Here is a 15,801-nt window from a genome sequence, read left to right as displayed (position 1 = left end):
AGCTCTCCAGCAGTGAAAGGCTTGGGAGGTGAATCCAGCAGTGCCCCAACCAGGGGCACTGGAACAGGGAGGGGGCAAGGGGCCATGGCCCTCCCACTTTTGAAAGTGGATGGTCCTGGTCCGTTCACATTTCGCCACGGGTCCTCTGCTCTGCTTCTTCCCCCTGAGGCCCCGCCCCCAGTCAGGCCAGAAGCTGGAGCCCGGCCCAGGTAAGATCAGCCCAGGCAGCTGTGGGGAGCCTGGCTTGGAGGCTGCTCTCGACCTCACCCCCCCCCGACAGGTGGAAGGACCCGGGTTTCCCGGCCCAGCTCCAGCTTCTGGCTTGACTGGGAGGTGGCCCCCCTACTTTTAGGTAGGAATCCGTTGCCCCTTGCCCAACCCATTGGAGGAGGAGAAAGAGGAGAGAGGGGGAAAGAACACGTAGAAAAAAAAGATAGGCTATGTCTACACGGTGCCATTACCGCCATGCCACTAAAAGGCGCACAGTGTAGCTGCTGTTTGTCAGCAGGAGAGAGCTCTCCTGCTGACAAAACACTTCCACCCCCATTGAGTGGCATTAGCGTTGTCGAGCTGCTCACACCAGCGCTTGTCGACAAAACTTTTGTCTTTCAGGGTGCGTGTGTGTTTTTTTTAACACTTCTGAACAACAAAAGTTTTGTCTTTCACTTGCCAGTGTAGACAAAGCCTAATCTAGTCTCTTCCACACTGCAGGAGCTGCAGAGAAGAAGGCTCTCACACCAACAGCATTTGTCATACATTGCGCCCGGTTCTTGTAGGGACCAGTTCTGAAAAGTGTTGAGTACCCTCAGCTCCCATTGACTGTAATGGGGATTCAGGGGTTTCAGCACCTCTTGGAAGCACCCAGCAAATCCCTAACGAGGCCAGTTGCTGAATTGTTTGTGGGGTGCAAGGTAAGGCAACCGTTACAGCATTCGTTAGTGTCCCTCCCATTAGTGACCAGGGCAGTGAGCTCAGCGATACAAAGCTTACCGAAGGGATTCAGTTAGACTGGGCCAAACTTTTCAACCAAAATTAGTTTCTGATGAAAAACAAAGATTCAACAACACCAAACCGTTTTGTGAATTGGTGTCATTTTTTACCAAATTCCTGAGGAACTGAAACAATTCGTTTTGAGGTTTTATGATTCTGAACAACTTTCAGTTCAACTACATTAAAATACTAAAATCAAAATAAAATGCTTCATTTTGGTTCAAACAAAATCTTTAATTTGACCCCCAAATATTTATTTATTTATTACTTTTCAATGTGCCAAGTATTTTGAAGAAGTTTTGTTTTAGGTTCGACCCAAAATTATGCATGCTCTTTCTCTTGCGCCCCTCCCCAGCCCCCCATTTCAAAATTGGCCACAAACCGAAAAATCCATTATTCGCCGTATCTCGATTCAGTGCTCCGTTAACAGAAGATGGAACTGCACCGCACTTGAGCTGTGAGATAGAAGCTGGACTTAGCTACTCCCAAACAGCACGTGAACACCTATGGGCTTTTTAAATATACCTCATTTCTATTGGGAAGATTTGAGGTCTCGACCGTAAAATGGTACAAACTGTCTAGCTCAGTAGAGCCTGTGTAACTGGCACTCGGTGCATATGAGAGGTTCCGGGTGGTCCCTTTGCAAAATATGTTTTACCCCTCCCTATCTCCTCCCCAAAAATACCAAAGGACAAACATTGCTGCGAGGTGTGCCAAAGTGTATCTCAACTTGAAAAGCATTCATCCGTCACCATTGCAGTCCCAAGGCAAATATGTAGTGAAATAAGACCCAGTAGATTCCTGCACATTAAAAAGAGATACAGAGACCCATGACCGAACGCCACCATGTGATTCTGCCATAAACATCTCTAGGAGGTCCAGCTCTCTGCCGCACAGTGACAGCCATGAGCGTGTGAGGGCCTCTGAAGCTTGTGGTATATGATGATTCCAGAGAGAGAGTGCTGCTTACACAGAGAGTTGTTGTTGTTATTAATGAGGATAGGTAATAAAATGGGACTGTTTACCATGTCGAACACATAGGGACATGCTTTTAGCTTGCATTGGACGCCTCCATGCCCTGGAATTGCATCCTTCTGAGAACAGCATGCAGCTGCGCCCAGGGAAATGCATAGCTGCAAAGAAATTGGGCATTTTTATTCCTCCTCCTAATATGGGAGGTTGGGGGGGAAGCACTTGAGGGGCAAATTTAAAAGTGGGGCAGGTTTAAAGGACAGCACAGGCCTTTTTTTAAAGGAAGAACGGCTCTGGGAAAGGCTCCCTTTTTTTAAACCACCAAAAAGGTCTGCGTATAGATCTTATGACAGGGGAGCGATCCAAAAATTCCTCAGAATGAAAGGTCAGTCAGAGGAAAATGGCATTCGGGAGGACCAAGCTTATCACTAACCGAGTCATGTGACAGATCCAGAGGCAACGCCGCTAGCCATCAGGAGAACTGCATGTGCAGTGTGCCTGCAACATGACGCCGCTGGGAAACTATCTTATTCCTCCCAGCCTAAAAATTTGTCAGGAGTCAAGTTGAATGTTGGAAGGAAAAGGTTTTTGAAGAAGACTCTGCAGGGAGGGCCCAATTTCCCCTCCACTGTCCCCAATTGCCCTATACCACACATTCTTCCCCAGCACTACTTATAGGCCAGTTTCTGACACCCATGCTCACATTGAGAAGTACCTTGCTCTGCAGTTGATTTCAGTGTGGCAACTCATGGAGTTGAGGTTCGACTCGGTTTGAGTAAGGTGGCAGAGTCCGCCTTTAACTTAAAGGGGGACTCTAAGATTCGATGCAAGATGTCAGCTAGCGTGTGGATTTTGCCCCCCTTACTAAGCACTAAGCACTAAGGTACTATGCCATGTGAGGAAGGGTGGCAGAATTTGGGGCCAGGTCCTCAGCTGGTGTAGCTCCATTAAAGCCTATGCCCACAACTGATCACTGACAATGGGTGAATCCCCCAAATGTCTGGAAATGGGGTTAGACTCAGATCAGCCTTCAAAAATTCTGATGACTCTCTGAAGCTTCTCCAAAGTATCCAAACCTTTGTAGTTTGCAAAAATTGACTGGACTTTTGAGTTTCTCACAAGAAGAGCTTTGCTTGCAAGGCTTCCAGTCCTTACGGTCCTTGCTGGAAACACACGACAGCTTTTCTTATGGTATTTTGACATCCCTTCTGGAATCAATATTACTTGAGAGACCACCTCTCCTATTGGCCTGTGTACAGCAGGTGACGGCTGAGGTGTGCTCTAACTGCCATCACCTGGAATTTGGCTTTCCAGGACAGATGCTCTCAGGTGAGGATCCCAGCCTTTGGGACTTGTTCACTCTTGGCAGTTCACCAGAGCCCAAATCTATTGAACTCAGGGCCTGATGTGAAGCCTTTAATTGACTTCATCAGGCTTTTGATTAAACCAATTCATTATTTTAGGGCTAGCTCCTGACAACTTTACTCATTTCCCACCAGCGTGAGTAAGTGTGAGAGAATCTGGCCCGTAGTCACTATGGGCTGGTTTATGGAGCCTACCTTACTCATGCAGAGAGTCTCATTGCAGTAACGGGATTTGCTCTTGCGCACCAGCATAAGAAAGGACTCCAGCACAGATCCCATAGGGGTCGGGTCCTCTAAGGCGCTGAGCCGCTGTTGAGAGATGGTGAGCACCTCAAACCCATTGAAGCACAGTGGGGATTGAGATCACTCAGCACCTCAAGTCATCAGACCCTATTAAAACAGGTGTGTCCTTATGCAGGAACAAGGCACTTATTGATCACGGCTGTTTTTGAAATGTTCTGAGAAAGAGAATGGCTGTTATACTGGTAGGGGCTATAGAAGTTAATAAATCAATGAATCCAATAAAGACAATTATTTAATTAAAGAAACATACTTGAACATTTCAGCTTTCAATTTGGTTCCCTCACTGGGGGACAGCTGACAGTGTGGGAGACCTTATCACTCCCCCACCCCAGCCCCAAAACGGGTTGGCCTGCCCTTGTATTTATCATTATCGTGCAGCACAGTATGTTCACGTTGCCACATTCCAGGACACCTTGTTATGCATGAAACTATTGCCTTGTACCAGCAGCAAACAGTCAGCAGTCAGGCCAGCCCAATGAACTTGTCAAGGGAAGGTCGAGGCAATGGATAAAAATATCTCAAAAATTCATCATTTTGCATGTATGCGATGGTAATATGTCAGGATATCCTGTACCTTGTCATTAAGTAAATGCTACCCAGCAAATTCTTTGTGTCCGAGAACCATACTAGTGTATTCTTATGATTCCTGCTGCTGACAAAGCCCATCTGGTGACTATTAAAGGGAATTGCTATACATATAAACATAAAAGGATTATAACTCCTTGTTTTAAGTACCAATGCTGTTACTAATTTTGGCTTCAGGATTTGTTATGTTTAAAACAACCAGTAGTCTGGGTATCTGGGAACCAGTTCCCCATGACATAAAAAAGGGGTGGGGGAGGTCTGGGGCCGGGGGGGAGGGGAAGGGAAGGAAAGGAAGAGAGAAATACCGCTGATTGCCATTGGCAGATTAACGCAGTTGGTTAGAGCAAGGTGATAAGAATGTCTAAGTTCTGGATTCAAACCCTCCATGGGCTGGTATCGTCTTTGTTGTATCTGTCTGTTGTCTGTTTTTTTCACTTTGATGGTAATCTATTTTCAATAATTAACATTTGTTATATTTGTAAAGGGCCCCTATTCATGACCGGTGGCTTGTAGATGCTACGGTGATAGAACTAGTTCTGATCATATTAATTATTGTTTTTTTCTTTCCATTCTTTGTTAGGCCCACCCAGAATTGCTGATAAAGTGATCCACCGGCAGTCCGTGAGGTTAGGAAGAACCATCAAGCTCCTGTGTCCGGTAGAAGGTGACCCGCCACCTCTGACTATGTGGATGAAAGATGGACGGACTATCCACAGTGGCTGGACCAGGTTCCGGATCCTGCAGCAAGGACTGAAAATCAAGGAGGTGGAAAGTGAAGATGCAGGAACATACATCTGCAAGGCCACGAACGGCTTTGGCAGTATGAGTGTGAACTACACCCTTATTGTGATTGGTAAGTGCTGCAGGAGGAAATGTAAATCTTCCCTTTTAATGGTAGCGGAGAAGTTTGATTTCTTTGGAAACTTGGGACGCTGGCAGTGATTGCAAGCCCTCTTTGCTAATCATTTACTGACCTCCACCTAAATGGCCCATTCCAGTGCTTGAGGATGGCTAAGGCTAGCTACACTGCTGCGCATCTCTTGCATTGCAGTCAGCAGCCGCAAGATAAGATTATGGAGTGCCAAAGGTTACAAATAAACAGAAGTGATGCAATAATCACTAGGTCACAGATCACAACGAATTCCACACAGGAAAGGCTGAGTGATAAGGGGAGGTCATGCTGATCTTTGTGTTTGCTGCTGGAACAGGGTAGTTCTCAAAACGAATTTTAACAAGCCCATATTAAAGGGCACAACAAAGGGATTTGTGCAGTGAACAGTTGCAGACTATGCTAGGAATAAATCTAGCTATGGTGAAACTAGGCACAGAGCTAACACTGGGTCCTAAGGGTCCCAAGTTTCCAAAGAATCCCCATCAGTGGGGTCAGGATTTAGAATGGGAGTGCAGAGGGCCTCTGTCTTTGAAGGAGAGATCACAGGGGCTAGCCTGGCCTGTGTATTCCCCCAAAATTCTCAAGATCTTGGCCCAGATGTTGGGAATCCAAGATCACATGCTGGGTTTGGGTCGATACTTCTGAGGGCCCAGGAGAGGCCTGAATGCTTTTTCCTTCATTCTCAGTGCTCAGAGTGTCCCCATGAATTGCTGACAGGAAATGCATCCAGCTCTCCTTAGCTGGAGGGAGAGGGCTGGCTAAAATGTGGCATGTTTCAGGGTGCAGAAGGAGGAAAGGAAAGAACTAGAAGGTGGGAAGATGCTAGTGGCCTCCACTCACTCACCTTCTCCCCCAGCCAAAAGCCTCCCTAGCCAGCATGAATACTTAGCCCACACAGTCCTACCTCTTTCTCTGCTCATTTTAAACAACCAAAAGCTTCTTGCTGATGAGAGCAGCCTTGCCTGTGAAGACAGAAGAGCCCTGTTTGAACTCTAACCCGCTCCTGCCTTTTCTTCCCTAAACAACCCCACACTCATGCCAGAAACCAGATTCATGGCTCTTTGTTCAAAAAATCTCTAGGGAGAGGAAAGGGGCTGATCATGCCACTCTGCAGAGTGCTTAGGGGAGGGGAAAACAAAAGACCACTTTTCCTGCCCAGATGAAGGAGCTGCTGGCCTGACGCAAACAAAGCTGCTTATCCGGCCCTCCCGAGGGAACCCTGCTGGAGAGCATAGGAGGGGAGAGTGCGCCTGGCATCCCTGCCCAGAAAAAGTTTAGAAATAACCTGTGCCTTGCAGAGATGTGCACAGTACGGTAGCCAAAGTGCCGGTAGTGGGGAAGGTACAGAGGGACTGAGGACAGAATTCTTTAGAAACACCAGCGGGTGGGGCACGTTTCCACATCAGCTCTGCTGAAACGCTGGGCACAGGAGTCACAATGAGAGCTGTGTGGTGCTGAGCGCGTCTGCAAACCTGGCCCTTACTTAGGTGGCCAAATGGGAGCTGAAGCCTCTTGAAAATCCGGCCCTGAGTTCTTTTGAAAATGTGCTCCTACGGGACTTGCCTAAGGTCACCCAGGAAGTCTGTGGCCCAGTTAGGAACGGAACCCCAGCCCTGTGCTTTAACCACGGGGTAACCTTCCCTTAGGCTCGAGTCTCTTAGAGTGTCTACACAGCAGCTGGCAGGTGTAATTCCCAGCATAGGCAGACATACCCGCGTTAGCTCTGCTCAACCTAGTGCCTAAAAATAGAAGTGCAGCATGGCTGGCAGCTTGGGCTAGCCTCCAGATATGCACTTGGGGGTCAGACAGGATTGCACGCAGGCGGCTGTTCTGTCCCGCGCTAATCACACTGCCATTTTTAGCAGGTTAGCTTGAGGTAAACTAGCACGTGACTGTCTGCCCATGCTTGGAATCACACCTCCCAGCTGCTATGTAGACATAGCCTTAGTTTCCATCTGAGGAGAGATTAAAAAGACTGGGACTGTTTAGTTTAGAAAAGAGATGACTGAGGGGAGATAGAATAGAGGTCTATAAAATCGCAAATGGTGTGGAGAAAGTGAACGGGGACGTGTTATTTACCTCTTCACGTAACACAAGAACCAGAGGTCACCCAATGAAATTAATAGGCAGAAGATTTTAAACTAACACAAGGAAATACTTCTTCACAAAACACACAGTCAGCCTGTGGAACTCATTGCCAGGGGATGGTATGAAGGCCAAAAGTACAACTGGGTTAAAAAATGAATGAGGTAAGTTCTTGGAGGATAGGTCCATCAATGTCTCCTAGCCAAAATGGTCAGGGACTCAACCCGATGCTCCGGGTGTCCCTAAACCTCTGACTGCCAGAAGCCGGCAGTGGGCGACAGAGGATGGATCACTTGATGATTGCCCTGTTCTGTTCATTCCCTCTGAAGCATCTGGCACTGGCCACTGTTGGCAGATAGGATACTGGCTTAGATGGACCATTGTTCTGACTCAGTTTGGCCATTGTTACATTCTTCGTTTTGAAAAGCTAACCGCTCTTAAATAAGGTAACTTAGGCTGCATGACTGAAGAAAACTATCAGATCCTGGGAGCCAAGCCTGCCTCTTCTTTAATGCCTGTAAAGCACTGCACACACCTATAGCATGGCAGGGCCCATAATGACTTTTAAATTTCCTTTGGGAAGAGGAGTTGAGGCTTGAGGCCTGGGATCTGCCCAGTGTGAAATGCCTGTGCAAAGCCAGGGCTGAGGAAATGAGCACAGCTTTCGGGAGCGCTGTGCTGCTAACTGATCCGGCAGCAGCTTTAGAGACAGGCTGAGGGAATTCAGTGACTAGGAGCAGATGATTAGTGACATATGGCTGATAGAAGAGCAGAGCGGGAAGAGGGGATTCCCAGCTGTGGGAACTGTAGGATGAGTCACTGAAGGCACAACAGGGGGCGCAGGATGACATGACGACAGTAAATAGATAATGGAAAGGGATAAATTTGCCTCATCTTGTGTGAGTGTCCGGGGGGCAGAGGTGATTTTCCCATCCCTAGGAAACCTGCCAGAGAGAATGGGCCCCATTGGGTGCCACGTAGGGCCTGGATAATGTGCCCAGATGTAGCTTCTTCTAGCACCAAAGGAAGATGGCTAGGTCGTTTGCAGGCACAGTCACATCTCCACCTCTGTAAACTGGGGCCTGTAGGGAGTGCTGCTGAGCATGGTCTCTTAAGCCAATGGTCTCCTAAGCCATTCTGCCTGGCAGTGGGGTGGCATAGGTGTTAATGAGGTCAGATATTGGCCAAGTGTCTATCTCTGTCACTAAACTCTTTTCTGTCATTGCTGCCCAGGTCGGCACAAGGACTGCTGTACGACAGTTGTCTGACTTTATGTTTGCCGGATAGGAGAAATAGTTACAGTTTTACTGTGTATGCTGAATGACGTAAGCAGGCACCGAGGTACCTTGATGGGGGGATTGTAATAGTAATCAGGTGATTTTTGGAATTTGCACTTTGGTGGAGACCTCCAGACCCCTTAGAGAAGAGAGACCAGGAAATGCTTTAGCAGGATAGAGGTGCTTGTGAGAAGGGAAATCCTCAGGTAATAGGATTTCAATAATGTCAGCTGTTGACTGGGATAACAACTACTCATACACTAAGAGCCAGCTTTGCCTTTGGACATCCACACCGGCTTCTCTTGACTCCATCCTCTGTTCATTGAAACACCTTGTCTCCTTCATCCTTAGTATAACAATTTTGTTGCTATTATGGAAAATTAGAGGACCAAGAGCCTTCTCCTTTTCACTCAGAAGCAGTTCATCTTCACTGCTCTTCTATACCCCCGACTTCCGAAATGTTATTTGTCCAAAACCCACCTGTATCTTTTCAGGCTGCCATCAACTTGTCTGACTGTCATACCCTAGTCACCGTGGCTCAGTAATTAGGCATCGTTCCCAATGTCCTGCTAATGAGCTCATTGCTTCTACCACTGTGTAGTTACACACCGAATAACACTAGTAGCCACTGAAAGATGTTATCGTCCAATGGCTGTCTGATGGCCTATGTCCACATCGCATCCCCCTTCCACACCAGCATTGGTTCTTTTTTGTTTGTTGGGGTTTTTTTGGAATTTAAGAGGCTCAGCAGAAAGGGCAAAGAGTGACTAGGCTTTGGAGAGTTAACTCATCTCTCACCCTTGGAGATGGTACTTTGGCATATTGATGCGGGCGGGGGGAGGGGGGGGGTTTGGAGCTTGCATTGCCACTGCCTGTGCTTTACCCATTCTGTGAACCTTTGGATACTGTTCTAGCACCTTACATGGGATCTAAGGGCCCAACTCCCATTACAATCTGCGGGAAGACTCTCCTGGATTTTACTGGGAGTTAAATCAGGCCTGAACTGCGCTTGTTTAAAAAACAAAAACACAGGGGAGGGATGAAAAATCAGGGGCCAGGAAATGAGGCTTAGGGACTAATGCTGAATTGGAGGTGAGGCAAAACCTCTGAAGATATCAGGCTGCTTTGGTAAGTTGTATCATCACACAAATTGTATTAATAACAATACTTAGCACAAACACTAGCCAATTAGGCTCTGATCTTGCACCCATTGAAGCATATGACAATACTCCCATTGACCTCAGTGGGTGCAAGATTGAGCCCCTGTGGAATTTAAAAGAGCTAGACATGAAAAAGACAAAACGTGTATTGAATAGTGTGGTGCCGAAGCTTGTGGTAGAGTTAAGTTCAACGGGAAAAGCTTGTGCCAAGTGGTCATTTGCCTCCCTATATCTTGATACTAATGCTGGCTAAGAATAGCATCTCTTAACTTCTTAGGTTGTAGGTTGTATTTGCTCAGTCCATTCTTGATTGTTGATTATTACGTAGCCCTGGTCTCAAATGGCTGTCCCTAGACTGCTTCGTTTTATGTTTCAAACTGATTGCTCATCCGTAAATGCTGTTTCCCCTGAAATCATATGTCACCCGAGTATCTTTCCTGCAGAGGTCTGAAAGTCAACACAAGGTACGACTGTGTGATTCTTTCAAAGAATTCAAGTTGGCTCTGAACCTTAATGCATCTGGCAGATGCTGGGGTTTCTTCTTGTGAAAATGCTCTCTGTGTGAAGAGGAGCCTTTGTTTATTTTAGAGAACATGGCAGTGTTTTAAAACCAACAGCTTGTCAGCTGGAGGATGGAGAACAAATTGATGGTGCCGTTTTGTTTGTGCTCCGGAAAGCGCAAACATCATTAAGCAGAATGGCCTTTTGAACCATATGGCCCTTTTTTTAAAATTCATTTTTTAAATAGCACTTTAAGAATCTTCTTTCAGCATTACTCGTAATGCTGTATATTTTTAAACTGCGGCAGGTGTTCGGATACCATCGTGACGGGTGGAGTGTAAGATCCCAAAAAGAACAGAAAATAGAACAAGAAAGCATCCTGTCACATGAATGATTACTGTGGGAGAGCTTGAAAAAATTAAAATCCATTTTCACCATGAAAACATGCTGGGTGTTGACGTCAGTGGGGCCAGGATTTCACCTCTGTTCCTTATAATAGAACATAACAAGATGTAGTAATATATGAAAGTTTACACAACAGTTTTTATCTAATGATTTCAAAGCACTGTTATAAACTTTTAATTTAGCCTTGCAACACCCCTTTCAGGGAGCTAATTATCACACCCATGTTATATCTGGGGACACTGTAGCATGGTAAAGTTCAGTGACTTGCTCAAGGTTCTACAAGAACTGGGAGTTAAACCCAGCAATGTGGAATCTCATACCTTTCCTTTCCACTGTATCGTGCTCCCTCCCTCCTTTCAAAAGAATGATGGTAGGTTATGGGAAGATCTGCCTTTTGCAGAGATGGCTAAAGAGAGTAACTTTTTGAAACACATAAACCCCATTATTTAGTGAACTGTGCATGTCTGTCTGTCTCACATGCCTAGCTTAGAAGCTATATGTGGAGGAGTTGCTTTCAACTCTGTTTCCAATAAGCAACTGCTGTCTTCTAACAAAAGGCACTCGTACAGTTCATACTGAAATAATACCTTGCATCAGGAATGTATAGTACAAGTAAAATCCTGTGATCGCTATTTTATTACTTACTTCTTATTTCTTAGGACAGACTATTTTAAAAAAATGATTAAAAGCAACAGGAAAGTGATGGTTGACGAAGGCTAAACAAGGAGTTGATTCATCAAAACTTCAGGGATCTCCAGTACTTAGAACCTTTTTTTCTCCCCCTTGTATCCTTTGAAAGAATAGATCTCTTACCCTTCATCATTATTATTAATTAATATTTATATTCCAGTAGAGTCTAGAGAATCCAGCCAAAATTGGGGCCCCTTTCTACCAGGCACTGTACAAACACATAGTAAGGGAGTACAAACACAAGAGACATGGACAGTCAATGGCAGTTAGGCTCCTAAGTGCCTAAATCACTTTTGAAAACAGGATTTAGGCTCCTAAATCAGATAGGTGTTGCAATGCTGAGTGCAGCAACACCTAAATACCTCTACAAATCCGGGCCTAAGGTCACATGCTCGAGCTGGGAATTGAGCCCACATCTCTTGTATCCCAGGTTAGTACCTTAAGCAAAAGACAATCCCTCTTCCACCACTTGCTCCAGACCCTCTTCCTCCTCCTCTGCCTTTACACAGCCCATCCCTTTTCCCAGTGAACAGGCCTTGCCGAGCCCAGCAAATTGCTACACAGCTTATCTCCAGGTCCCCTTTGAGCGTGGGCTCTGGATCCCAAACATCCAAGAATCCCATTCTAATCCACCTCTGCAAGAAATGTAAGAAAATAAAAGCAGGTAACCAATAGAAGTAGAAGCTACAGTTTATTCTCATAGCCAGGCTTAATTGGTTTTGTGGCTTACCACAAGATCTGGGATGGCAATTACAGTGCAGACAGATTTATAAACAGTGGAAGAACTCTTTTTAATCAGTATTAGCATTCTAGTGATTAAGTACATAGTTCCTTATCCCAGAGAATTATCTGTAGACCATCAAAAACAAATGAGCTGTACAACCCCCAAGGGTTATTTATATAAATATCCCCATGAAATTGTTCTCTGGCTGTCCAATGAAGTTTTTTTTTTACTGAATCGATCCAGATGGGCCATTTGCCAGCTCATGATCTGTAGCTATCAAAAGGAACTTTGTTTTTGTCTTTGAGCAGTCATGTAGATTTCTGGCTGTGAAAACTGGTTGTGTATGATGTTCCGGGAAACTGCTGCACACTCAAATTTCCTTCACAGAGGCAGGTAGAGGGGGGGTAATGCCTCTGATACTCCATTGCTCAGATAGCTGCTCTGACCATAAGTGCGAGAGCTGGGGGCTGCTCTGTTTAAAATAAATAAATAAAAAAATTCAGCCAACTCTACTCAAGACCTACTGCTATCATGGTGCCTATGGGAAACTGCCAACCCCACAGGAGCACTGAGGAAAATATAGCATGGGATCATGTAATTAAAGACCTTATCATAATACATACAGACAAGGGGAAGTGAATTAAGGTTATACAGACGACCTTAATTCTGGCATTGCCTAACTTTTGAGTGAGTGCTTGACTATGCAACGTTAATATAGTTTGTGGGTAATTTTCCTAGGATTTTTGAAGGGCATACTGAAAAAAACCGATCCTGTCACGTGGAATCCTATTGATACACACATGGTTCATCAGCAAGGGTGGAACCTTGCCAGTGCACAGGCCCCTGGCACTTGAGCTAAGGGAGTAACTGATAGCAGAGGCAGGTAGTCATCCTGTATGTGGACCTGTCACTTGAGGGGGATGAGAAATGCACTTAGTTGCTGACAGCAGAGGGATGGTGAGGCTCAGAAATATTGGGATCTATATTAAGTTCTGGGGGGGGGGGGGAAGTGTTCTGTAATGGTCATAGACCCTTCTGCTCCATTCCCTCTAGACTGCCCCCGTGCTGTCTCCTCACCACTCTTGGCTGCTTATCCCAGCCTCACCCTTCTCCTCTCACACAGCTCATCCCAGTCTCCTTGTCCAGCCAGTCCCAGTCTCCGCCTCCCTGCACTCCTTATCCCAACCTACTCCCTCCTGCACACGTGTCTGGCTCTTGTCCACTCTATATTCATGTCAGACTGATTTTTCGTCCAGGGAGAGCATTGAGAGCAAAAGAAAGTCAGTCTCCCTGCTCTCAATTGTGGTTCCCTGTGCCACAGCAGCTGGGGCCAGCAATTTCAGGGAAAATTCTGCTCAGCTATGTAGCCCCAGGATGAAGCATGCTCAGTACAGACAGAATCTTCAGAAAATCTAGCTGCCAGGACCTCTTAACCCAAACAGTTAAAGTTTGGCAAAATTATAAATAACTGAACGCAGGATTTTATACTGGGAAGTGTTGGACAACCTTCACGCTCGGCCTATAATAACAAATAATATCACTTTGCCCACAAGTCGGGTCATTCATCGAAGGGGAGATCTCCAATGAACAGCTGGGTGCCATAGGAAGTGATATTATTAAATATTTACACTGCGGCACAGCCATCTCTTTCACTGAAGTTAAACACAGGGAGCTTTTCAATAAGAAAATAGTATGGGCCAAATCCTGTGATCTCTGCCAACATTGCAGCATAAGCTGCTGTTGCTGCAGGTGATAGCCCAATCAACAGGTTAGCAGACTTGAGTTGTTTGATCAAGTACTTGAAGCTCAATATAGTCCTTTATTTATCTTTGAATATGTACATTTACCCTTTTATTACCCTGTTTAGAGATCTGCCAGGTAGGGATGGCAGAATTGTCTGGGCCTTGCCATTCTCAGTACACGCAGAGCTGTGTAGGTTGCTTGTTTCCCTTAGGGTCTGCAGCATGACCAACTTAATTTTGCTAGGATGCATCCCAGCACTACTTCAAAACAAGATCAACATTTAACCCCAAAAAGCAGCTGCTCATGTGTTTTTCTTTTCTGCTTTGCATCTCAGCCTGTTGTGTTTGTAGTCTCACTTCTTAGGTTTTATGTGGAGGAAGATTGTGGTGAAGAATCCATCACCTTTCTGTTCACATCCTCCTCCTCTTGGCAGCTTGACTCCCTTATAGTGTGTCCCATACCACTCATCCACTGTTTGTGTAATGACCTGTAAAATCATGTTATGGAAGGTGGGAGGTTAAAAACTTGGAAAGAGTCCAGCGGAAGGCAACAAAAATGATTAGGGGTCTGGAGCACATGACTTAGGAGGAGAGGCTGAGGGAACTGGGATTGTTTAGTCTCCAGAAGAGAAGAATGAGGGGGGGATTTGATAGCAGCCTTCAACTACCTGAAGGGGGGTTCCAAAGAGGATGGAGCTCAGCTGTTCTCAGTGGTGGCAGATGACAGAACAAGGAGCAATGGTCTCAAGTTACAGTGGGGGAGGTCCAGCTTGGATGTTAGGAAACACTATTTCACTAGGAGAGTGGTGAAGCACTGGAATGCATTACCTAGGGAGGTGGTGAAGTCTCCTTCCTTGGAGGTTTTTAAGGCCCGGCTTGACAAAGCCCTGGCTGGGATGATTTAGTTGGGAATTGGTCCTGCTTTGAGCAGGGGGTTGGACTAGATGACCTTTTGAGGTCCCTTCCAACCCTGATATTCTGTGATTCTATGAAAAACACCCAGTTGTCAGAGACCTCTCTGAGCACTTGGAACCATCAGTTTTGCTACTGAATGTCTAAAATCTGTCTGCTGAAAGTGATTGCATTGAGAATCTTTAGCAGCCTTAGAAGATTTATCTTTAAAGTAGCTTTATCCTGCTTGGCCAGCTGCTATTTTGTGTTTTTTACAACTTTTCCAAGACTGCTCTCTTTGATAAACAGGCCTCTGTGAAAAATTTGCATTAAAAGAGCCTTTTTAAAAAAAAAAAAAACCCCACAGTCAATGTAAGTATCCAGGGGAAAAAAAGCATGGCAGTGTATGAATGGATGTTTATTCTAGCATGGTTCTCACTGCTTATAGTACTAGAAAATCCTGTGTGAAAGATATAGAGTACTGTAAAATATGGTTTGCATTACAGTTCTCCGATGAAGTCATCAATCTGTGTAGAAATCATTTATAGTACAAAAGCTGTGAAAACATTTGTAGCCCAGAGTCAGGTGCCGTCAGCCATCTTGGAAAAGCATGACAAATGCATTTATAGCTGGGTTTTGGCCTCATAGCAAACTCTGGGGACCGAAGAGAGATGTACTCAGCAATAACTTGTGAATCAATGTTGAGTCAGCAATGCACACACCAAGGACACTTTTAATACTAAGCAGAAAACTGACATGAGTCAACACTTGACAAAGATGCAGGATTTGTATTTAAAAAACAAGCGTGGTTTAGCTTTCACAGAGTTAGTACTTAATTTTTTCATACATCGACTCCAGCATAAAATGTGAAAGGCAGTCTGTGCAGCATGGGCACAATTACACACCATGTAATCACAACTAATAATGATTATTGTTATGTGAAAATGAGAAACTTCTTGCTATAGTAAATAGCAACAACATTTTCGCCTTTAATTTGCTGTGGCCCTAATCTGTGCTGGTGCCTACACCCACCGATTAACACCGGGTGAGGATCTGGCCCCATTAATTCACTGACAGTAATGATTGTGTTGCTAATTAAAGCCCAGATTGTTTATGGCTTTTGGGAGCTGAGCAGAAGAGGGTGCCTTAAATCGCCACCCAAAATCCTGGCAGTTGAAGTAATTGCACAAGGAGTGATTCAGACTAGTTCTCTGTAGGCG

The 15,801-nt window shown here is 45.4% G+C and overlaps 1 protein-coding gene across 7 annotated transcripts in view; it reads left to right on the top strand.

Annotated features, from left to right (window-relative positions):
• Positions 1 to 15,801, top strand: part of FGFRL1 (fibroblast growth factor receptor like 1) — a 239,561-nt gene that overhangs the window by 112,939 nt on the left and 110,821 nt on the right. For 6 of the 7 annotated variants that reach the window (XM_034772153.1, XM_034772154.1, XM_034772151.1 and 3 more), the window contains one exon: positions 4,795 to 5,067. In XM_034772153.1, coding sequence (XP_034628044.1) covers positions 4,795 to 5,067 — 273 coding nt within the window. Of the gene's footprint in view, positions 1 to 4,549; positions 4,657 to 4,794; positions 5,068 to 15,801 lie in introns of those variants that run through there. The other variant, XM_034772152.1, reaches the window with a different exon arrangement.

The sequence above is a fragment of the Trachemys scripta genome, chromosome 5 (assembly GCF_013100865.1).
Source record: "Trachemys scripta elegans isolate TJP31775 chromosome 5, CAS_Tse_1.0, whole genome shotgun sequence".
NCBI lineage: Eukaryota > Metazoa > Chordata > Testudines > Emydidae > Trachemys > Trachemys scripta.
Note: the sequence above shows the minus strand (reverse complement) of the source record. Positions and strands in the feature narration are given on the sequence as shown.